Source organism: Aethina tumida, chromosome 3 (assembly GCF_024364675.1).
Source record: "Aethina tumida isolate Nest 87 chromosome 3, icAetTumi1.1, whole genome shotgun sequence".
Taxonomy (NCBI): Eukaryota; Metazoa; Arthropoda; class Insecta; order Coleoptera; family Nitidulidae; genus Aethina; species Aethina tumida.
In genome coordinates, this window is record NC_065437.1 from 28248328 (window position 1) to 28273722 (window position 25395).

A 25395-nucleotide genomic window follows, 5' to 3' on the forward strand; every position below is an offset into this window, starting at 1 on the left:
ATATAACAATTTTAAAATTATATTTTTGAGCCGATGTTTTATTGAAATTTCATTATTTTTCGTGTAAAAATAACTAAAAGAGCTTCACTATTTAAAATAATTGAAAAATAAGTAAGTTAAAATTGCGTGGGTTTTCCTGAAATGTTGGTAATATGAAATTATCGATATTGGAACAGTGGAACATTGGACGTCATTTGTTTCGTGAAAGAGATGAAAAATACACAACTGTCGAACGTGGAATAAAGACAAAATCATATGTTTTGGAAATCTCCATTCATGAGTATAACTTACTTAATCGTTTGACATTTACAGTGATTAAAATATTATCATTTATGAACGTTTATGTACTAGTATGATTTTATCCGAAATTTGTAATTAGACTGAATAAGTATTTATTCTGCTACAAACGGGGCCACTTTAAATTAAAGAATGGCAGAAAGTAATGGAGAAATGAATGATGAGGATATTATTATAAATGATCAGGATGGTCTTCCAAATGTACATCCGAATTTATTGGCAGAGGCCGAAATTGTAAGTCCCGATCACCACACTGACGACGAATTTGAAGACTTGCCCACCTCACTAATTGTCACAAACATTCATGACTCTGTCTTCACCTCTCAAGGTAACTGAAAGTACCTTAAGTATATATTAATTTTTTAATTACCGTCTTGTATTATAGATAAAAAACGAGAGCTGGAGGATTTATTTCGTACCTATGATCCAGATGTGACATTTCAATGGCTCCGCAGTTTCAGGAGGCTAAGGGCGAATTTCCAGACCCCAATAGCAGCAGCCAGTGCTCGGATCCAGCTCCATCAGTACAAAATAAATGAATCAATTATCACATGCTACTTTGCTCAACCTGTTACACCTGTGAAGAATAGTTCATTGCAGCCCCCAGCACCCTACAAACAGTTCCTAATTTCACCTCCTGCTTCACCACCTCTCGATTGGGAGCCAAGGCCAGAAGGAGAACCCATAATTAACCATGATCTGCTTGCTGCATTGGCCACTTTATCACCTGGTTCATCACACGAATTGCATCCACCTTCTCCTGGACAACCCAGCATTGTGGTTCATACAGCTTTAGGCCTGGAAAATAATACTGGAGTTAAGCAAAGAATTTCACAAACAGCATGCCCTGAAAGGAGTTAATTATAATTCTGTGGTGTGTAATTACTCTGAATGCTGAATATGTGGAGCAAATTGCTATTTTAGATCAAACCTAAGCTTAAATACTCTACTGAATAGTTTTTTCCTTACATTTCTATCTTCAGAAATTAAATGTGATAATTTCAGTGATTTGTTAAACCAGTCTAAAATAAGTAATGTTCAGTTCCACTATTGTGTTCAGAATACATTACCAACTTTCTAGATGTTTCAATAGCTTTAAATTTTCTCATAGGTATCCTTGTTTTTTATATAATTTATTCGTTGTTATGTGTTTGTTATATTCAGTGTACTCGTTTTGAAAAAACATTTTTTTCGTTTGTTTCCTTGAGTTTTATTGGATGTATATTTGATCTCATAGTTAATTTTTAGTGTGTTATTGTGTAGTGTATAATATTTAAAAATTATGAATGTATAAAATTGAACTTATGTTTTGTATGAACAACGAACATTTTTAAACCGGCCATATCAGAAAAATATACATCCACATTTTGCTCACTGTTTTCATTTTTTCCGTAAATATCTAAATGTACAATATCTAATGAGTGTTAAAACATTACAAATTAATATGAGTGTTTCAATGTGCACCAAGAGCTTTATGATGATTTATTCAAAAAACTAATCATGCGAGTATGAAATAAACTTAAAGTGATGACAATTCCACATAAATTTAACTTTACATGTTTTCCAAAATTATTTTTTATCAACATCATCAATAAAGCTCTTTATTCAATATGGATATTGTTATTCTATCATAAACTGTGTACTTATTTTGTGTTTTATTGTTTATTTATTTAAAAATATGAATTAGCTATTAAATTGTGATATTAAATTAACATAATAAATATTTAATTGTTGTTGATTACTTTGATAATAACTGAACATAACGTTGTGATATCTATTAACATATAGTTATCAGTTTTTCTCTAATTTCAACATCTTTGTCTTTGTTACTAATCTTAGTTACATTCCTGTTTTGGGCTAATGCAAATGTTATTGTAAATAAAATTCTCATCATTAGTTATTTAAATTTTGAAAATAACCACATATGCTATGTATATCAGTGTAATTATCTGTAAATACTAAATATATTAGAAGCAAATTTAAAGTATTTTAATGCTTTGTATATGACCTATTTTTCTTGTTCGTTATTTATATAATTAATAAATACTAAATTCATTACAAATAAATATGTCAAAACTTAGGAAAATAAAACAAGAGCGTTCTTTTCATAAAATGTATTGTACATAATTAAACTAAAAAAATTGATTCAATTGAGTATCCTACTATTATTAACATTTATTTATATTTAAATAAATTATTCTATATATATAAATTATATGGAAAACCTATTTTAAATAAATAGGTTATGATTTGCATACAAAAAACAAAATTTACATAAAATATTAACAAGTACACCTTAGTATAAAAATATGATATACGTGATCAATTATACAACATTATGCTGCATAATTTATACATGCGCATAACCATTTGTTTTTAATTATGTCGCTATAAAATTCTTTAATATTGCAGACTAATTTACAGCCTTTATCACATTAACGCATGTCTTTAACTAGTCTTGTAACGAATTTATTATTTTAAAGGTTGTTGCTGTTCAGAAACTGGTTTAGTTGTCATGGGTTGTTCAGTTGGTGTTTCATTATTTTTCCTGCACACAGTACTGAAAAATGTATCTCCTTTTCCAAATTGTTCACCATCATCCAATGATTGTGGCATTGGTTTATTCAATGTTTCTGGTAGGAAAAGAACCCATGTGCCAGAGATCAAAGAAATAACGCCAAACAGTGTTGATGGTAGACGTGGATCCAAGGAGTCGAACATTAACAATATTGGGGACATTGCACCTGATAACCTAGCTGCCATTGAACCAAGGCCCATGGCAGAGTTTCTTACCACCGTGGGGAACAGCTCAGCTGAATAATTATAGATGATAGCAAAAGATGACGCAATTAAAAATTTACCACCCATGACTAGTACTAAGGCTTCAGTACTTCCTTTTGTCAAATTTGTAGCAACAATGCAACAAATACCTCCAATTAGCATACAAAAAGCTGTTAAAGACCTTCGTCCCAATCTGTCCATAAGATATACGCATATGACATAACTGGGAAGTTCAATAGCACCTATCAAAAACATAATGAGGTACGGATTTCCTTTCATGCTTCCAGTACTCAAAGAAAGACCATAGTACACAATAGAATTTGCAAACCAACATAAACACACATTTAAGGTCTTTGTCCTCAAATTAGGTGTTTTGAACAGATCAGCAACGCCTGCGTTTTCAGCTGGTTGTGTTCTACGTTCAGCGGCTCCTTTAGATACGTATTCGGCCACATCCAAATTATGATTACCACGACCATTCAGTTTTAAAGCTTTTTGAACTATGGTTACAGATTTCTTAAACTTTCCGTTAGACCACAACCACCTTGGGGATTCATCCATTATCCATATGTGAGGAATTAGCGTTAATGCATGTAATCCGTAGATAACTTGCAACAATTGTCTATCTTTAATAAACGATCCCCAACCAGCTACCAACATTATTCCCAAGGCAAACGCTGCTTGGAAAGATACACCGCATATTGACCTTTTGCTTGGTCCAACTAACTCCATGGTTAACACAAAACCCGTAATATAACTTCCAGCTGAACCGAAGATGCCATACAAATACCGTATGAAAACGAAACTGTAGTACTCGGGAATAAAGGCCACCCCAACTCCTAAAATAAGTTGGAGTACTGCGGAAATACAAAAAATTGGCTTCCTTCCATATTTGTCAGCTAAGGAGCCCAAGACTATCGCACCGGTTAACACACCCAACATGTATGCAGATTGGGCGACGGCTCCTCTCCATTTATTGTCACAAACAAAATTCCATTCTATAGCTCTCGAGGTTTTGTAATATTGATTATCATAGATCCACGCGGTGCAAGCTTCCGAAGTGTTCGTATCCGAGTTCCAAACGTGGCACGAATCATTTTCTCCGTTTAGTAGTTTGGGAATGTAGTGGCTAGTGAAGAAACTCGCTGATGTGTTCAATGTTCCATTGATGTAGTCAATACTGGGAATAGCGCATCTACAATCAAAACGTTTTCAATTAGAGACTGTAGATATAATTTTGATTCAATAAATTATGGAAGGAGGTTCACAAAAATATGTGTTAATATAATTATAATAAATAGGCATATATACAATAAAGAGTACAACGGAAAATATCTTACATCCTTATGTAAATTACTTACTTTACACTTCAACATTAATTGATTTCATAAAGAGGCTTTTAAAATTTAACATATACCTTAAATATAATTATACACTACATTATCGAGATGTTTTAGTTTAGGATAAAATTGGTCGAATATTATTCTTAGAATGTTCGGTAGTAAATACAAACTTAATTTAAAAATAATAAGCATAAGTGTTAACAAACAGGTTCCGTGGAAATATACCAATGAAATACAATACATTAATGAATAAACAATACACACATGAGTAATAAAAATACGATTTTTTATAGTTCGTCGCAAAGTTAGAGGATAAGAACTTAAATTTTCTAATTTATGAATTCGAGAAAAATTTTTATTAGATGATTGTCATAATTTATGAGAGGTGGGTTGTCACCTTCTGTAAGTCAAACAACTAATTTGTTGTATAAATATTTATTATAATTACCTGTGACTTGGTACGGCAGCGACAGTAACTAAGGAGAGCATGTGCATTCCAGCTGTTACAGCGGAGAGAATATGAAGGAAGAACTGGAAACCCTGGTATTTGCCAAAATCGCCTGAAATAACAAATTTTTACCATAATACATTGTTGCTTCATTCAAGTTTATTGCTCCATATTTTAAGCATGTCGTATTTAGTGCTTCCTACAATTATGAAGTAAATAAGGAAACTATTAGTGGCTGTCATTACTGTATTTCTTGAAGAATTAAGAGCAAATTACACGTTACCAAAAATTTTATTTTATTATTTTTTCAATTCTTAACACGACAAAACAAAGTGTAGGTGTGCCATGTTAATTTTAATTTAACTCTGCTTATATGCATTATAATAACAACTGGAATACAAATTGTGATTATTGTAAAACTTGTTTTTATTTAACGAAAAATAAACATAATCATAAAAACTACTCAAAAAAGTGTACATTATTAAAATAAACCAATAGGTTAGTTTAATAAAAACATTTAGAACAGTGAAAGCATATGGTAACTTGATAAGATAATAATTCTATAAACCGAATTATACAAATATATATTTTGTATCCATTATAAAAAATTGTAATTTTAATTAATAAAATAAATGTTTTTATATAAATACAAATTAATTAACGTTTTAATTATTTTATAATAAAATATGTAACAATAATTTATATTTATGACATAATTGGTAAGAACAATATTTCAGTGAAATTAAGAAATACATACAAAATATATATATATATGGATGATATATATTTTAAACTACGTTAAATATTTAATTAAATAAAAGTATAATGCGAAAGCAAGTACGTTCAATCACGATTTATTTTCTTAAGAGTTAGCACTCTTTCAAGCATAACATGTGTCTGAAAGAATCATAAACAGTTTATAATTAACTTTAATGTAAGTATACGTTAGTTATATATATATATATATATATATATATATATATATATATATATATAAATATATATATATATATATATATATATATATATATATATTTATTTTATAAAATACATTAAGCATATAAATAGTAATTACATGTATCAAAAATATATTTTAGAATAAAAAAGATAATATAAAATATATACGGGAAATAACCAGTTTTAAAGGAAATGAAAAAACTAAACAAAATCAAAAATAATAGCGATACAATCTAAATATAAATGTTAATATAATCCATTTAAAAATACATTTACGATTCTCAACAGATTTACATTGTGTGATTTATTGTAGAACTGTTTTTATTCAAGCTTGATTTGAAGTTATTTGTATATATGTGATCTAATTTCTCATTATATTCAATAAGAGTTTGCAATTAAAATAAACAATAAATTTCTAATATTCCATTAATCCTGACTTAAATTAAATCTCAAAGGAGGTTATAACATTTCTTCAATTTTAAATTCATTGAATAACTGTTTTAAGATAAAATGTGCTGAACACATCATACTTATCTGACCCCCTTCATAAATCTGAATACATTTATTTACTGTACGAGTTTTTATGTACTATCACTTAGTTAGAATGGAAGATTTTAAAAAACTTATATATTATGAGTTTATTGTTGAATAGTTTTATAACACAAAATAACGTCCGAAACGAATGTTAAAGAATTAAAAGTTTTTCCTTTTGTGATTTCATTTACACTTCAGGAGGCACGATAATGATTCTACAGTTACAAGTCAGCATCGACAAGAAAACCTCTGTATGGCCGTAAATGTAACAACGCACTTTGTTGGTACAAAACATTTAACAGTACCGTACGATTCGAGTAATTTAGTTTTTGTAAAAGTAACCGTAAACTAAGAATTGTTGCCAGTGGGTAAGTCGATCACCCTAATTATGGATTCGTGAAAGTAGATCAGATGAATTGAGCAAGAAACTTTGTATTGGGGATTTAAAAATATATACTGAATTAGTCATACAATTTAACAAAACAATTAAAATTGAAAAAAAGTGAAATTAATGTGTTATTTTAATGATTGCCTTGATTTTGAAAAGAGCCTTGATAAAGATTAATTATCTATATACAATAATATAATAGTGACAATAAAATGTCAGTTATTAATATTCTATAATACAATTAGTTAAAACTCAATATGGTCTAAAAATAAAGGCTATTTTTGAATAATTGAATAGTCCTCTAAAGTAAGAATGTAACAACATAAAATTTGATAAGAAACATCCTGTTTGAATGATAAATTTCGCACGAAATGTGATTTACCTGGCCACTACAAACTCCTAATTTGAGTACCCTTACTAAAAAGTTCAAAATAGAATTAAGAACATTAGATTACGAATTATGTATTTTGTGATCAATATTAAAAATTATGAAGGCTTATCAAAAACTCATAATAAATTTAGGATATGCCCTTGTACCCACACCTTGTCTTACTTTTATTTTAACCAATATAATTAACAAACAATTCGAATATGAATGTTGTTATTTCCAAGAGTAATTTTTAATATGTAGTGCATTTATTGATAACTTATCTCTTTTGAAGACATATCGAAACATAATACAATGACTGCAGTTAATATTCCAAAACATCCTTGGCAATTTAATAAATACATAAGATAATGATTTGCTGACATCAATTTCAATAACAAAGAGTACTCGAGTTACATAAAGTTAAGTACTATTGATAGGTATAATACAATAATTAATTTTGGTATAATTTCAAATATATTTTGTTATTATTTAAATGAACAATAAAATAATGATTTATCAAATTTAATAATATAATAAAATGATAACAATCGGAAAAACACAATAAAACAATATTTACATAATATTTTTTTTATAAACTTCACTCGTACTGGTATATAAAACATGTGTAATTTAAATAACAAATTCCATGATTATCATAAGGGGTTATTGTTCAGCGCTTTGTAGCAGTGATTTAATTAATTTTCACATTTCCGATATTTATTTTGAAGAATTTCAGAATATTATGTCAAGAAGTGATTAAGTAATTAATAGATATGACAAAAGTAAAATTAAAAACATTAAATTGCAAGTGAAAAACATAAATATTAGAATAACACTAAATACCGTAATTTTTACCATAACAATACAAAATAAAAAAATTATATCCTCCGTTACTTTTAATAGTTAGAGTGTGACCTGTAGTAATTTGCATAGTAAATTGTATTGAAATTATGCAATTAAAGTGTATGCATATGCAAATACGGTTACCCTGCTGTTGCTTTCAAAAAATCCTGCATGTACACATACATACAGGTATGTTGATTTAAAGACTGTAGATTGATTTCTTCCTTTAAGGTCTCACAAATATCGATTTAATCTCTAAATTATTAATTCACCCAATAATTATACATCCATAGACGTCTTTACTCAAAGGTAACAGTTTATTTAAAATTATAATAAAAGTCTGAGTCGTACCTAGTTTTCCCATAAGGGCGTCTATACTGTAGTCTTCGTCCATTCTGTCGCGGCACGGGCACTACCAGGAAATCACCTGGTAAAAACAAAAATAGTACTTTTCACATAAACACAATCGCAGCAAATAGCAAAGTGCGGCCGCGTGGTTACTGTGAGCGACTGCGCTTACAACTGAAGGTAGGGAATACCAAATCTGAAATGCCGGTATTTGGTTGAGGTCTACTCGTCACGTGGTGACCAGATCAACATGTGGTTTTTCGATACGGTAAGACCAGATTTTTACGATTATTGAGAGGATTAGATAAGACTAAACATTTGGGGACGAGTACGAGTACCTACGGTACCATATTCGAGTGCGCACTCGACTACCTCTAAAATGTACAATGCAATAATTTGAGATATTTTATAAATATATGGTTAAGACACATTTAATTATGACTTTGTTTTATTAATACCAGTAAACGTAATTATAATTTTTTATACTATGATAGCAATGATAGTTTCAAACGAAAAACACGTAATAAAACAGTTTCATAAAATATCACTACTCTCGGGATAAAAAGCGATAAACAAAAGTCATTAAAACCGTAATTAATAAAATATTAATCTATAAAATAAATTGATGTTCTTAATTTTTAGACGAAACACAAATCATTGTAATTGCGATTTAGTAAATTTTTATATTGCCATGACTTATTGATAACCCAAACACATGTATTATAAATTATATGTTTAACTTTATTATTGTTTAAAAAACTAGCCAGTCAATTACAATAACTTAAAATAATAAATATAAACGTAAATAATTCTAAACGTTGAACAATAAAATACCGGCGCATCCACCATAGGTATTCTATAATTAGTATATTTAGAAGTTACAACTTACATTTTTATAATCTAAGATTATGAATTAATCATTACAAATATTTAGTCATGTTATAATTTTGTAATCTATTAATCTTATGAGGAATGTAATACGATCTACGTATATGTATTAACAGAAGAGTATAGTAGTCTAAAATTTGCTATATTTGTCAATAATTATTATTTTGCAAATTTGTAAATATAGATGATTATTTAAAATCAACTAAACCTGAATAGAATATTAAATTTTTATAAATTATAATTATATTTTTTTAAATTATTAAAATACTTGCCTTTTAATAATTATATTTAACTTAAATATTTACTAATACTTATGTGTATATTTGTATTCATACAAAAATTTAATATATTTTTGCTAATCTAGTATTTGTTGAATATATTATAACTTACAAACCTTAATAAAAATTGTAATCATTTTCCTTATATTTAAAATGTCTGTGTAAAAAACTGAATAGATTGATTTACAATGCCTTGGTAGTTATAAATGAGCTCATGATTATAAAGATTATAATTTTCTCAAGGGTGTTTCTTGTTTAAAGATACATTAATGAAATGTTGATGAAAACTGTAAATCAAAATAAATTAAATTTTTTATTGAATGAATATTACATAACAATTTTTAAATTTCAAAAACATCGGTGTTTTTCCATAATTTAATCTTCAGTATATTTTTTAATGTTTCCAAATATATTTCTTAATCAAAAATTATTGATAACTAGGTGAAAAGTATTTATCAAAATAAATTAGAATTTTTCGTGTATGACAACTTCATAATAATAATTGCTACTTATCAACAGTCATTAGTGTTTGTAATTTTAATCATTATTGTTATTGAGTTCCACAATTATAAAAAAATAAATATTATTTCATATTGATATAAATTTATCAATATAAATGTAGTACAGTTTTTTGAGAAAAAATAAATAAATTTAATTTAAATACACACACACATATATATATATATATATATATTTATAAATTTGTATTATTTATATATTAAAGTACACATACAGTGTGGCCTCTTTAGAAACGGGACATCCTCATAAAACTCATTTGTAAAGCATTTTATATTTATAGACAAAATGTCGCGTTTTTTAGCCCAACATTAAAATTTACAGGGTAATTTTTTAGGCATCAAAATTGAAGAAATCATACTACTAATTTTTTATAGCAAATCGAACTACATCACTGGATTAAGCACACACTGAAATGGGTGTACACCAAATTTCTGAAAAAAATATGCACAGAATTATGAATTCTGTAGAAAAAATATATTTTTTAGGATTATACTCATTTACACATAAACATTTCTATAAAAAATGCAAATCGAACAAAAAATATAAATTTTATAGGGGTGTCCTACTTTCAAATGGATCAGATTCACTGTATATCATATATATTTCGAATTTACTAATTAATAAATGATACATTTATATAAACAAAAATTAATCTATATTACCCAATATAAAAAGTTATATGTAAAATGAGTTCCTCATTATAAAATATAGGCAACCCAGAAGACATTCCACCAAATATCATAGATACAATCATTCAAACATGATTATGAAGTTTGAGATAGTTACTGCCATTTAAAAAAAATAAACTAATACCAATTTAACTAGCGGAAAATAATACCAATTTAACTAACGATCATAAATAAATTACCAGATTTTTTTTGTTGAAAATGTCTTGAAAATTTGAGCCAGTGAAAGCGACAGTATATGGAAAGTGACGTTAGTTGACAACTCGTAAAACTATTGTGTACATTTGTCCCATATGGTTTTATAAAATTTATGGATTTGTTGTTCTGTGATTTCAACCTTATAACAGTTTAAGTCACTTTATAGCAATTGTAGATATTTATTAAAACTATTTTGTGTACATTTCAATTGGTTGAACAATGGCTGATTGGGAAGAAGTTAAACGTTTAGCTGCGGATTTTCAAAAGGTGCAACTTAGCTCAACAACACAAAAGTATGTTTTAAATTGATCATTTTCTTTGACACACTTATATAATATTTCTACTCAACAGGTTGTCGGAGCGTAACTGCATTGAAATTGTGACATGGTTATTAGACAAGAAATTGCTGGATTTGATTTTCTCAAGTGATGGAAAAGAATATTTGACCCCATCACAATTGGTTTCAGATATTAAGTCTGAATTGTATGTAAGTGGGGGTAGAATAAATCTGGTCGATCTTGCTAAGGTGATAGGTGTTGATTTGGCCCACATCAATGCACATATTAATGATGTATTGAAAGGACAAAAAGATATACATTTAGTTTTGGGACAATTAATTGACTCAAGTTTTATAACAAAAATTGCTGGTGAAATTAATGAAAAATTATCTCAACAAGGGCAAATAAATGTTAATGATTTGACAATTCAATATGACTTGCCTGCTGACTTCTTACAACAGATCATTGAGAAGAACTTGGATAAATTGATATTTGGGAAACAAGACAAGAATGATCCAAGGATATTCTTCACTGAATCATTCATTGCAAGAACCAAGGCAAAAATTAGAGGAGCCCTTGGTGGTTTAACAAGGCCTACATCTGTAGCTACAATTTTAACACACCTTGAGATAACTGAAAAGTTATTCTTTAGTCTTTTTGATCAAACTTGTACATTTGGAAGTCTTACAAGTAGACTGGCAGGTGCTCAGTATATTCCTAATGTCTATGCACGGTCTCAGGTAAATGCGTTTAATTTATTTGTTTTAATTATAAGCAGGGATTTTAATATTATGTCAAAAAATAGTAGTTAGTTAACATATATAACATTATGCTATTGAAAAAATAATTCCTTGAATTATTTTATGATGCAAAAATATTTTTAACAAAATGTGTATTTGACCAAACTTACTTTATAAATTAATAATAATCATATTGACACACATTATGGTTTAGCAGAAAATTAAATATGTTTTGACAGTTTTAAAGTATATATACTAAGTGTCAAATGATATACTCATTTTAATCTATGTCAAAGTAATTATTAGTATTGATTTCATTTCATTTAATTTTGCCCAAAAAGATTTATAGAATTTATATGTAAGATATAATAGAAAATAAATTCATAAATTTGATCACTTTTATTATGATTAACTTCTGGATAAGGCAAATTTGGTTAAATTATATTTTTGTTTTATAAATATAGTATTTAATTATGACACATTATATAAACAAAGTATAAAGTAAAAAATGTTTTAACACATTTAATTTTCAGAATGAATGGGTTCAAAATTTCTACAAACAAAACGGGTACCTGGAATTCGACGCTCTTGCCAGAATTGGTATATTTGACTATAAAACATACATAAAGAACAAATTTGCTAATGAAAAATTACTTCAATTAAATTCATGTGTTATAAATCAGTCTATCTTAGATAGGGCAGAGGCTGACATTGATGAATGTATTATGAGCAAATTATATGTGGATTTGCAAACGAATCTTCCATCAGTATTTAATGAAAAAGATATTCAAATCATTTTGGATAAAATCTTGACACCACAAAAACAACAGCAAACTCTAGTATTAAATAGTTTTGTTATTAGTAAAGCTTTCTTGGAAAATATATCGAAAGATTGTGGTGAACTGGTGAAAGATAAGGCAAAGAAAGCTGTTGAATCTGGCAAATATCAGCAATATCAGACAAGCTTACAGGTATCACATAAAACCAACAAATTTGAGGAAGTTGAAGAAAAAGTAGACAAACGTGAGGAACGCAGGAAAAAGGCAGCAGGTGGAAAAACAGGTGGTGGTACACAAGGCAGAGAAACTAAAACAAAATCAACTAAAAAATCTGGCAGAAATTTTAATAAGCAAATTGAAGATGATTTTGAAAGAGAAGAAAAGAAGATGGTGTTGGAAATTCTAAACGAGGAAGATTTACTTGGTGCGATACAGGTACCATTGGAAGAAGAAGGTCTTGAGGAGTTGGTACAACCAATTATTGAATATCTCTTGCCAAAACTAAATGAACAAGGACTTGAGATTGCTGGAACAATTTACGCAACAACGGTAGCAGATAAGACTGCAAACAGAAGGCAAACCCATAATGAAGTACAAAATAAATTAAACGCCATGTTGGGTGACATCAGATTATTTGAGAAAGGGATAAAATTGTTCCCTGCAGATGTTCAATCTCACTTGTACAAATACCTCATCAAAACTTTATGTACTGATGTCGTTACTGAAATTTTGAATTATGTGGCGGCTGAACAAAACTTTGATACTACCACTGAAAATTTCAATAATGATCAAAGACTAAAGTTCATAAACGAATTACCTCAAGAATTTAAAGCGCCTTTAACCAACTTGACCAAAGCTCTCACTGGTCATAGTATAGATGAATTCATGACCGCCGTAGAAGAGGGTCTGTCAGCTTGCAGCATGATAATCAAGAAAATCGACAAAAAGAAAGATCGCACTACAGTACTGACACACAAGCATGAGCTGCTGGAAAAACTCAATTCTTGTACTGATGTTGCTCTTGTTTTGCATCTGGCGGTTCTCGTCATTTTCACAGTCGCTACTCAAAGTATGTTGCACTGTAGTGGTAGGCATTTAGCGTCTGTGCTTACCTTTTTAAAATCGTACTTGAATGGGGAAGAGTACAACGAACTAAAATCATATCACGGTAAGAAGTGTAATGATTATAGAAAATGAGTATGTACACGAAACATGTTTTGTTGCAGATTTTGTTACACTTATGCTGTCATCAGAAAGTGAAGCAGAAAACGCTAAAGAAAAACTAAAAGAAAAGCTTCCTATTATTGTAAAAATGGCTAATGAATATAAAAAACCAGGCGCTGAAAAATAATAATGAATATTAAATTATTGTATTTTAATTGTTATTGGTGTAAGTAATGTATATAAACATTATTAATTTGTAAATATACATATTTTATAAAATGACGTTTATTTATTTATCATATAAAATTGTAAAATAAATCTAATTAGCAGTTACCACTTTTTTTCATCAGTAATATCATATCATGCAATTATGTCAATATTTATTTGTGCTAAAAAGCAGTTTATATTATTTACAAAAATATTGTATTTAATTAATTTGTATTAAATTCAATAGGTTTATTAACCCTAAACCAACAATGATAAGATAACGAATATCTTTTACTAAAATTTTCCGTTTTAACGTAAAGAATAGTAAAAAATGTAATTTTTGATCAAATAAATTAAAAACATGGCTTAACATTTTATTCTTATAAACCACATTCAAATAGATATAAATAATGACTGAACCAATCATTAGCATTTATAAACAGTACACATGAAATTTTAAATAAAAAACAATATCATAAAAATTGTTTTATTAACAATAATACAGTCATACTTAAATATACATTTGCATTGATATGTAAGTTTCCTACTACAGAATAAAACTCTGACATACTCAATAAAACAAAAGCCCAGACATGATGTTTAAATTTTTTTGCCATGTGACTTAAAAATATAAAGGCATTTATGATTCCACAAGGCTAAAAAAATTATGTTAATGCCGGGGCTTTAAATAACGCTTAGATCTAGATTCAATAATTTAAAAAAAACCTATAACATTACATAATTCAGATACATAACATTTTATTGTCTTTATGAATAAATAATTGACAATACATATATTAATGTATAAAATTATCAAAATAAATGCAACAATTAATGTCAAAATAAAATATCCTAACAATAACGACTAAAAAGAGTCTTCACAATAGACGGTATAATTCGAGAAAGAATTAAGTCAAAGTCATGTAATCGTATTAACGGTGTGCTTTAACAAACCTCTTAGGTGTATTAAATTAAATATTGACATTTTGATTTGAATTATCTTTAAACAGTCTGTTTTTTATATCATTCTTGTCTAGCAACACCGTCCATACGTTATATTAATGTAAATCTATGCAAATATATTCCGTCTATGGCAAAGTAGCTTTCCGATTTAACTTTAAACTGGTATTAGCTAGCAGAATAAGTAAAAAGCAAAAAAACTACTAAAATTAATATTAATCTAAAATCATAATCGACCTTCTTCTGGCGGATGATGCGGAGGCCCTGTAAAAATAGGAAATTTTATTAAATTTTGCTTTTGGAGTATTCTGCTCGCAACACCTAATCGGGTTAGGATAAATGATAGTGAAAGAGGAATTAGGACAGGTAAATTGTTAGAAACTTATAATTCCAATTTAATAAAAAACAAATTGGATTAATAATCTCAATTTGAAATGGTGATGTATGTTGGCATATTTATAGTTTTTCATAATATATACACCGTCATAAAAGTACGGTAAAATTAAATAACATATATCCTGTAATATTTATACTATAATTATGTAAAAAATAGAACTAGACGATAAATATGAAAAGTACTTTATTGCTATACCTAAGAGCTGCTTACTTAAACTTACATTTTAAATTAGCTCCTTTAAAATAATTTTGAATATAAAAAAGGTTAAATAAATTATTTATAAGTTGTGCGTGATTCTATATTTGTGGGATGTTTTTATGTATATTATTTTACTGTAGAAACCTCAAAACAACATTAGAGGGATTAAACGTACCGGTCAGTAAACTTTTTGCGTGATATTAAGTTACCAGGAAACGAAAAGTAATCTAATACTAAGTCACAGAGTTGGAGTAAAATTTTTATAAAGAAATACTTAATTAAACATTTTTTATGAGTCTAGTACTATAAAATATTACAATATTTAACATTTCTTGGAAAGTCACTTCAATTTTACTTAATAGTTTAACTCAAATGTCACTTGTTTTATTCATACATTGACACAGACATTGAACGCGCATTCACCAATTTTTAATATTATTAGTCAATTTTATTGGATGATAATTTCCTTCAATACATTTATTTGATTTTCCATTCAATTGTTGTTTTATAACGAATCAAATACGTCCATGATTACATTCATACCATTCAACTGAACCCGAAGCAAATACCTAAGTACCATCAGTAATTAAAAATTAAAACGACATGTGCGGCAACGTCTGCAGAAAATGCATTGTAAATTAACGGTCATAAAAGACAATGAGACAATAACATAAGCCGCAAAGAGATCAAGACCTGAATGTGAGACGCAGTTAAAAAAATTGATTAGTCGGCCCCCTTATAACGACGGCGGTCTCGTGCACGTTCATAAATACGATTTAATTGAATTGCGCGCCATATCAATTCATCGAGACAAACGACTCGTAATTTTGTCTGAAATCGTGCCACCGTAAATAAACAATGATCTGTCGGACTATGACGGCGACAACGTTAATGAATTGAATTTTGTCTATAACCTACTTGAAATAAAATGTTAATTGTTTAAATTACACACACAGTTTCAATAGTTTTAGCACTTTAAAAACTTTAGCTTTAGCAAATTTTAAAAAAAAAATATATCATTAATAGCTGAAATGTTTTACAGTCAGATTTTATATGTTTAGATAAACTAAGACACACAAAATGTCACATTTCATACTTGATTAATAATATACTCAGAGTTATCAAGTGGGGTCGAAAAATATTTAGTTTAAAGTTTAGGAAGAATGTGCGTGGGTATCATTTCATTTAGTCATTAAATAAACACAATTTGTTCCATAATACTTTCGTAGATGTTACATGTTATGATTTTTGTTCATTGTATTTGAGAGTTGAATAACCTTTTGATGGCCATGGTCAAAATTAAATTAATTTGTGCGAATAACATAAAAAACAAAAGAAAATATTTATAAAACTCACATTGAGTGGTCATCAATTTCGGCAACAAAACTAAATTGGAGGCATGGCGGGTAATTTTTATTTCAATCGCCTAAACTATTCTTACCACTAAAGTACGTCTAGTCGCGAGTTCGCCAAACCAATTGTACTACAATTGTTTCAATTGAATACTACAATAGTGAAGCGTCTATTAATAGACCATACGAGTGTATTTGTCCGTATTAGATCACGTTAATTAACCAATATTAACCGGGATTAGAGTAATTAGTACTGATGATATTTAATTAATAGGATTTCTTTCGTACCGGATAAATGGCAACAATTAACGGGTTCATTAGCAAAACTTAACAAAAGTGAACGTTGGAAATAATGAATGTGCCTAATCGACTAAACAACGCAAATGTAGGTCAGATGTTTATATTTAAGGAAGTCGTATTTTTTAAAAATCACTTCTAATATAAATGTGCTCAACATTTTCACACTGCGTCAAAATATCACTATTTGTGTTAATAATAACAATAATAAGTCTTTCCTTTTGGATAATATTGTAGAAGATTCGTAGAAATTGTTAAATAATATTCTATTTTAGAACATTTTTCTAAAGCATTAACAAACAATGATAACCCACGAACTACATTCTAAGTTTTGTACAAATTAGTGTGAACGTTTGACCTTTATTTCATACACTATCGTAAACAATAAAAAAAACTTAAAAGTATTATGAAATTTGTACGAAATCTTCATTTTATGTATTGTCTATGATTGGTGAATTAGTACTATTGCATATCTTATTACACTTTATACCAGTGACTAATTTGACGTAATTTTAAAACTATGAATAACCTTCGTATTTCACATTTATTTAAACTACGTCTTAATGCTTGGCAATCATTTATGCAAACACTACAATTCAATATTTAAAAACTTTTAACAGATAAATTTCAATACTGTGGAGGGTGTCTTGTTTATCACATTGTTCTGGTTTTTTAAACCAGATTAAAGTCTGCTGGGTATTTTAGAATTGGTAACTAGATAGCAAAGACTAATGACTTCACTTAATAGCATTTTTAATTAATGTTTTGATAACAGTTATATATTGTCGGTAATTGTTCAATGATAAAACAGTAAACAAGATAATTGACATTATACAGATCAAATGAAGAGGTGGATTACAGACACTAGAAAAACATATTATTATTATTACGATTCACTTGATGCAAACTTGTTTTTTTAGTAATTTTATATTACAGCAATATTTCTGTAAGTCAAATGAGATTAACTTTTATGAAAAATAGAAATTATAGATTTACAATTATCTTACATCTACAACTTTGATAAATAGGTGAAAGTTCAACACAAAATGAAAAGGTCATTGACTATAAAAATTTGCAACCGTCATCGTTCAAAATTTAACATTAAATATGCCACATAGAATGCAAAAGTTTGTTCTGTGGGTGTGTGTAGGTGACTTATAATAATTATAACTTAAAAACATACTTTACAACGATTGGAATGTGTACATCATCACATAATTTTAAATTATATTTATCACAATATTACTAGAAAATCTGGTGTATACAGGACGTTCAGTAGTTAACCAATTTAATTTAATAAGAATCTAATAAGAAGAAAATTAAATCCCACTGTGAAGTCACAAAATCTTTAAAATAGTCATTCTAATGAACAGGCAGTTACGGAAACCATAGTTAAGAATAGTAACAACAATGTAATTTAAATTCTTTTGCATAATAATATCATCACATGTTGCCCGAGCTAATCCTGCATTAATTATCTTGGCTCAAACCTGAAATTAAACAATTCGCATGCAATCAAACATCATTCACGCATAATAAATTTAATGTCAGTAATACATGGGTCCTGCATACACCGATTAATTTACACTTTGGCTTTGACCTATAAAATAGAGTAGGTGTAACACCGTTTGTTTGAATTATTTTTATCATCGCACCAAACACAGGTGGATCTGTGGACCGATTTCTCAAGCAACCTACCTAAAATGAGACTCTCTTGGACATCTTGATTCACCGGCTGTCCAGGTTTCGACTCGGTTGTCTTGACACATTTCACCAAAAACATTGCTATAGCTCCCAAGGTTGGTGGTATCCCGGCCAGGATAAATATGGTGGTGTAGCTAATATCGTTCTCTATCATACAGCCGGCTATGTACGGACCAATCGTTAGAGGAATGGCACAAACACCCAAAAGGAACCCGATGGCCTGAGTGGCGCCATCTCGACCACATATATCAAATGCAATGGGTCCTAACAGTGATATGAAGCAACCATCGAAAAGGCCCATACCTAAAGATATGGCCAACAACCAGAGGAAATGATTGGCGAAAGGCAACAAGATCGTGAGTATTCCGATGCTCAGGAATGATATTTGCTGAAGGAATATCCTGTTGACTCTGGGAAGATCTGCTATATATCCAAAAATCAACCTCCCCACCCCTGAAGTAATGCCGATGCAAATCACCGGGAGCTTGCCGTCGGAAGTCGGAAACTTGATCTGAACAAACTTATTGATATATACATAGGGTATAAAATATCCGAATAAAGATATAGCTATCACAGACGTCCAAATAATGTACTTCGAGTTTCTCAGCACCTCCATATTAAAGATATCGGAAAGGGCCACCTTCTTAACTTTAATAGTCCGTTTCGTTGGTTTGAACAACAACGCCGACAGCATGATCAGACCGGACAGGAACGCCAGGATCCTCAGCGTTCCGACAATGCCCAGCCATTTAATGGCGGCATCTATCACGTAGGGCATCACGATCGTGAAAACCGAACTGCCGGCAGTCACCAAACCGTTCACCAGACCCAAGTACTTTTTGAAGTAGTGACCTAACACAGCTAGGGATGGCGTGTAGGCCAGGGCGCCGCCCAGTCCGTACATCACGCCGTAAGTAACACATAGAGCCGTCACATCGCCCACGCAAAAGGATGACAGAAACATGCCGCCGGAAGCGATGAGGCCTCCCAGGAACGTGGTCGTTCTTATACCTATACAGTCTGTGAGAACACCTGACACAGGCGATACGAAGAAGGTGGTGCCCATCGCCAGGGAACCGACCAAAGCTGAAACAAAGACAATTCATCAAATTGTTTGCACAATTAATTAATTTATAAAATTGTACATCTTTACACCAGTTAAATACGTGTTTAATGTATGTTGATGCGATTCACGTCTGATACGACACGATATCTTTGAGTTATTTCTATAGAAGTTAATGCAACTTTTGTTCAACAGTTGTATGAAACATTTAAATTTATTCATATGACGCTCTTGCATAACATAAATTGTATTACGCTCGTGAGACTTTCTTTTTCTTTTTACAATTGGTTAAAGGGAATTTTACGATTTGAGTCAAATTATTTTTGTTGCTACTACTAATAGTATTTCTAAGATGTTAGATAAATGGAATATTACTTACGAATACCACATCTAATCTACCATTAATATTCTGCCAAGGTTATTTTGATTAAATGTCTTTTACAAACTTCCCTTTTAAATCTAATATTTCTTTTAGTATAAAAAGAGGTAAGAAATCACAAAATATCATAGTTTACTTACGTTTTAATTTCATTTTTAAAATAGAAGTGGAAATGGAAATTTTCATGAGAATTTTATAAAATTTTAAAACGCATTTAAATGAATAATAAAAACCTTTTAAAAACATCAAGTTTTAATTTTTTATTCATCGTAATTATTGTAAGTGGAAACGTGATTTTATTATATTACATACACGTGGTATTATAAATAAACATCTTAGAACATTAAGCCATCAATCACAGAAATCGATCGTAAACAAGACAGTCTTTTTATTGGCAATAACATTTAGTGAAACATTGTTCAAATTATTTGTAATTGCGTATCGCATTTCCCAGACAACAAAATTAATTGGATTAAAATTGGATTTAAAAAAATACATTTATGGCTTATGTGTTACCAAGTTGAATTTTATAACTTGCATAATACACAATTTATTACTGATTTTGGGAAATCAACAGGAAGTATATTCAGCACGATACACGATAAATGTTTATGAACAGATAGTGAGAAATCTATAATATATCCAATTATCTGTAATGACAAATATGAAACAAAACATTCACATTTACAATTCTCCATATTAGTGTAAGTATAAGTTTTTATTATTTTATTATCATAAAAAGTCACAATAAAAAATATACAGTAGTATTAACATAGAATTAGTTTCCCTTTAATATACATAAATAATATAGTTTAAAAAAATGTTAAATTATGCAAGATATTGAACAATATCGTTTCAGAATTTCATAATTCTTGCCCACATATAAATTATTCTAAAACTAAAATATGATTGAAGTGACTGATCATTAAAACCATTAAATTAAATCAAATAATTAAGAGAAAGTTTTTTTATTTTCGAATTCTAAGAATAAATCATTAGATCATCAATGCATTTTTTCCTCTTGTAATTATTAATATTACCATTAAAGAAGGCGACTGGCACGGAATATGTAAACAAATTTTGGTAAATAAATATGTGAACGTTGAATATTGATTCGACAAATTCATTCATTCATTCATTCCTTGGCATTCAACGGCTTCCTTCCCCACATGATGATCATATAAATGATATTCCTGGTACAGTGTTCATTCGTTAAATTTTTATATATATTTTTACATAACCAATTTATTGCTTTTATATTTGTTAAATTTGTTAGAAATTACATCATTTCACGTCGGTGACATCACATGACTTAATATTATCGCTCCGGAAACGGATTAGATTATTTTTAAAATTAACTTCCGTCTACTCCAACGAAAATAAACAAAAACTATTGTTTTATCCAAGCTATCACACTTTGACTTGGTGCACCAACTCATTGTTAGTGGCAGCGACAGTGCTCCTTACCAATTTAAAATTAATATCGGTTTATTGTTTGTACACACACGCAAACCACAATTCCATGGCAGGTGTGTAAAAATAGGCCAATGTTCGCCTACAAGCAAGCATACTGTGACTAATTACTATTTCGAAAAATTTGAGCCAGACGTTTACTAGCATGGATCTAAAATTAAACTGGCGTACTACATTTACGTGAGACCGCGGATCTCGTTTCCCTAATTGTTCAATGGGACAAACGTGACGCAGGAAATGTTTTTTGTCAACTACTATCATAGTAAGTTTCGCGAAACAAAATTGTTTTATCTGACTTGAGGGATTTTTGTGATGAACATTTGATTTATGACTGATTAGGTTTAAACCTTCGGAACACATGGTGTGTATAACTTAAAATTAGTTGAACAATTGATATGCTAGACAAGATATTGTTATATTATTTCAACTTTAATTCGAATCAAATGTTTCAGTTATTATCTATTAAATTAATTTCATTGTAGTAGAATATAAAATGAACCGTATATAAAATTTTTTAATTTAAAATATTAATTTTTAAAATTATGTGTAATTGGCACAGAAGTTTTTAATATAAATTAAAAATATAACAATAAGATACTAAAACTTTAGTTGATTAAGTTTTGACCTATAACACACATTTTTTAGGATAATTGAATTTTTTAGTAATAAACACAGAATTGCTTTTTTATTTGACATTAAATGAATTGCTCAACCCTGTAACTATCCCCCTGATTTTAGACAACAAAATAACATTTAATAAATATCTTACAATTGCAGTAAGAAAACATACGATTATAAATGTGGGTGGATTTATTCATTAGAAGCTCATCGAGAACGAAAAAAAATTATTGATTTGAAATTTTTGTAGCAATTAAATTAAATCTTATTTTATTTTATGTATAGGAAATCCTTATAACAATCGAAAGGTTTTTTAATATTCAATTTAATTATACTAAAACGTATGGCATTCTCTTGGAAATAACAATGTGATTGATGTTTTAAGATTAAGTTGGAAGCAAATAGAAGACTCTGTATAATATTTAGAAGTACTAACGACTCCTTATTTAAAATGTATGTCAAAAATTAATAAAGTTTTAGTTAGATAATCAATCTGGCAAATTTTTTGGAAAAAATTAATAACTCAAAATTTATTAACCATTTTATTTGCAATTACATATAAAATTTAAAAATCCAAAATATACAGGACGTTCCATTTAAAATAACATTGTCACTACAGACACCTTTTTCTCCAAAAACTTCTAATGCATAAAGTAGGTGAATCACTCTGTATGTGGTACTGGTCAATTTTAGCAACAACTTTGGTTAGAATCAAAAGTTATCAAAGGGAATTTTTTATGACCCTACTGTAGATATTATTACTTACTTATTATTATTATTATACTATTTTAGTTCTTAATAATAAAATTATTTTTTTTTATTATGTATTAATTATAAATTTGACAATATAGGGATTATTTAATCCTTATATTGTCAAAATTAAATTTTCAACTATTTTTACAATAAACATTATTTCCAACAAATATTTAATATTATATTTTTATCATATTAAATCATAATAATTATTTTTAATATGTATTATTTATAAAATGCTATTTTTTTAATCCATATTATATATTTTCAACGTTTATTTACATTTTTACAACAATTTTTTTTCTAGCAATAACTCTTTTAACTTAATATTTAATATTATATTTCCTATCACATTAAATCATAATAATTATTTTTATTATGTATTATTTATAAAAGGTCACTTTTTAAATAATTCATATTTTATTAAAATTAAATTTTCAAATATTTTTTTGTATTTTTACAACATTTTGTTTTTTTTCAGCAAATAACTCTTTTAACTTGACTTTAATATTTAATATTATATTTTCTATTACATTAAATCATAATAATTATTTTTTTATGTATTATTTATTTGTATTTTGCAATTATTTTTTTCATCAAATAATTAATTCTTTTATATTTTCTATCATATTAAAACAATATTTATTTTTATTATGTATTATTTATAAAATACTATTTTTTTATTTAATCTATATATTGCCAACTTTTACTTGTATTTTTACAACATATTTCCAGTAAATAATTATTTTAACTTAATGTTAATATTTAATATTATATTTTCTATCATATTAAAACATAATAATTATTTTTATTATGTATTATTTATAAAATGTTATTTTTTATTTAATTTTTACAAAAAACAATATTTCCAGCAAATTATTAAACTATAATAATTAATATATATAATTCATTGGACTTTTTTTAATCAATAATGTCTCAATAAAGGAATAATATTCAAGAATAATTTGTGATATATAAAATATATGAATAAATAATAAATTTCAGAATCTATTACAATTTGAATATTTAGACAAATGTGTTATCTTTTAAATTACCAATAAATAGACAGCATTAGCAATTTTAAATGTAATAATTTGTAAGATGTGTAAGTGCGCGAAATATTCAAAAAAATCAATAGAGCTCACCTGTTTTCCCCGCAACATTGGTTATATTATTTTGCGACAGCGATTCGGAAAACGGCCCGTACAAAACACTATACGAATTGATCACCCCGAACAAGATACCGTTGCAGAAGAACGATGCGATCATCACCAGCCAGGCCCGGCTGCCGCCGTCGGGCGGCGCCAAATCATCATCGGCACCCGGCAACTCTTTCTCGGTCTTCGGCAACGTGCCGTTGTGATTGCGTACGTAAATCACCTCCGACCTCTGACCGACCAGGTTGGCTTCCCCGTCTTCGACCATTGCTCAGCTCGAATTAAATGGCACTAACTACACACATTACAACGGCACGTTGTTCGTGGGGTATGTGTCGTCGGTACGGCCGGCGTCTTTCCGCACACACACGTGGACATCAGCTGTGCGGACGGATCGGCTCTAGCTTGACCTAGTGCGCGGTGTCCATGAATGTTGTGAATCCGACCTTATTCGTATATTTACGGTGTCCACGCTTGCGTAGAGTTTTAGTCGCCGGTGCCGCCGCCGGCCGCTATTCGGTGAATTTCTTCGGATTCCGTTCGCCCGGCCTGTCAATAATGACGTTGTCTGCACTTTATTTGTTTATTACGTGTTTGCCGACTGTAATTTTCGGCGGGATCGGATTCGCAACTAAACAAACCGGTTGATGCGCCTGTAAAATATGGAGATTAAGCGGCGTTTCGCATATTGAACGTGAGATTCAGTCTCAGGGATTGTACTTGAAAAATCGACATAGGCATATTATTTAAATTCACAATTTTATTAAAAGGTTAATCTATTTTATTTTTGCTACCTACCTTTACCTACGTACCTTTGCTACGCACCATAATTTAAATATTTTCAACGTTTGTTTTCTAAATTTTAATATGAGTAATAATACTATATGTTTCGCACTGTGACCTATTTATTATGGAAACATGCAGATTTATATTAAAATTCTATCTGGGTACTATAGTACCCAGTAGAAGTATATTATAATAAGTTTTATGCTTAAAAT

General features: G+C 28.9%; 4 protein-coding genes across 4 annotated transcripts; 2 read left to right on the forward strand and 2 right to left on the reverse strand.

Moving 5' to 3' along the window:
• Positions 1-240: 240 nt before the first annotated feature.
• LOC109596627 (protein sarah) lies at positions 241-2267 on the forward strand. The gene is made up of 2 exons (XM_020012196.2): positions 241-625; positions 683-2267. The coding sequence occupies exons 1-2, from the start codon at positions 430-432 to the stop codon at positions 1156-1158; spliced, it is 672 nt and encodes a 223-aa protein (XP_019867755.1). The 5' UTR covers positions 241-429; the 3' UTR covers positions 1159-2267.
• A 129-nt stretch (positions 2268-2396) lies between these two features.
• LOC109596626 (organic cation transporter protein) lies at positions 2397-8647 on the reverse strand. The gene is made up of 3 exons (XM_049964946.1): positions 8313-8647; positions 4870-4981; positions 2397-4273 (listed from the first exon to the last, which is right to left on the reverse strand). The coding sequence occupies exons 1-3, from the start codon at positions 8353-8355 to the stop codon at positions 2770-2772; spliced, it is 1659 nt and encodes a 552-aa protein (XP_049820903.1). The 5' UTR covers positions 8356-8647; the 3' UTR covers positions 2397-2769.
• Positions 8648-10948: 2301 nt separating this feature from the next.
• Positions 10949-14118, forward strand: LOC109596615 (E3 UFM1-protein ligase 1 homolog). The gene is made up of 4 exons (XM_020012185.2): positions 10949-11171; positions 11230-11896; positions 12430-13843; positions 13902-14118. The coding sequence occupies exons 1-4, from the start codon at positions 11098-11100 to the stop codon at positions 14024-14026; spliced, it is 2280 nt and encodes a 759-aa protein (XP_019867744.2). The 5' UTR covers positions 10949-11097; the 3' UTR covers positions 14027-14118.
• Positions 14119-14519: 401 nt separating this feature from the next.
• LOC109596634 (monocarboxylate transporter 10) lies at positions 14520-24828 on the reverse strand. Its single transcript, XM_020012205.2, has 3 exons — positions 24386-24828; positions 18949-20040; positions 14520-15270 (listed from the first exon to the last, which is right to left on the reverse strand). The coding sequence occupies exons 1-3, from the start codon at positions 24663-24665 to the stop codon at positions 15233-15235; spliced, it is 1410 nt and encodes a 469-aa protein (XP_019867764.2). The 5' UTR covers positions 24666-24828; the 3' UTR covers positions 14520-15232.
• Positions 24829-25395: the final 567 nt, after the last annotated feature.

Bases quoted from the DNA above. Each gene is read 5' to 3' on its own strand.
- LOC109596626 (XM_049964946.1), bottom strand. From the start codon at position 8,355: ATGGACGAAGACTACAGTATAGACGCCCTTATGGGAAAACTAG. The intron at 4,982-8,312 runs GTACGACTCAGA...TTGTTATTTCAG, and splicing joins CGCCCTTATGGGAAAACTAG to GCGATTTTGGCAAATACCAG. The intron at 4,274-4,869 runs GTAATTATAATA...TTTTGATTGTAG, and splicing joins GCTGCCGTACCAAGTCACAG to ATGCGCTATTCCCAGTATTG.
- LOC109596634 (XM_020012205.2), bottom strand. From the start codon at position 24,665: ATGGTCGAAGACGGGGAAGCCAACCTGGTCGGTCAGAGGTCGGAGGTG. The intron at 20,041-24,385 runs GTGAGCTCTATT...TCTTTGTTTCAG, and splicing joins CAATGTTGCGGGGAAAACAG to CTTTGGTCGGTTCCCTGGCG. The intron at 15,271-18,948 runs GTAGGTTGCTTG...CTATTTTTACAG, and splicing joins CCAAGAGAGTCTCATTTTAG to GGCCTCCGCATCATCCGCCA.
- LOC109596627 (XM_020012196.2), top strand. From the start codon at position 430: ATGGCAGAAAGTAATGGAGAAATGAATGATGAGGATATTATTATAAAT. The intron at 626-682 runs GTAACTGAAAGT...CTTGTATTATAG, and splicing joins CTCTGTCTTCACCTCTCAAG to ATAAAAAACGAGAGCTGGAG.
- LOC109596615 (XM_020012185.2), top strand. From the start codon at position 11,098: ATGGCTGATTGGGAAGAAGTTAAACGTTTAGCTGCGGATTTTCAAAAG. The intron at 11,172-11,229 runs GTATGTTTTAAA...TCTACTCAACAG, and splicing joins CTTAGCTCAACAACACAAAA to GTTGTCGGAGCGTAACTGCA. The intron at 13,844-13,901 runs GTAAGAAGTGTA...GTTTTGTTGCAG, and splicing joins CGAACTAAAATCATATCACG to ATTTTGTTACACTTATGCTG.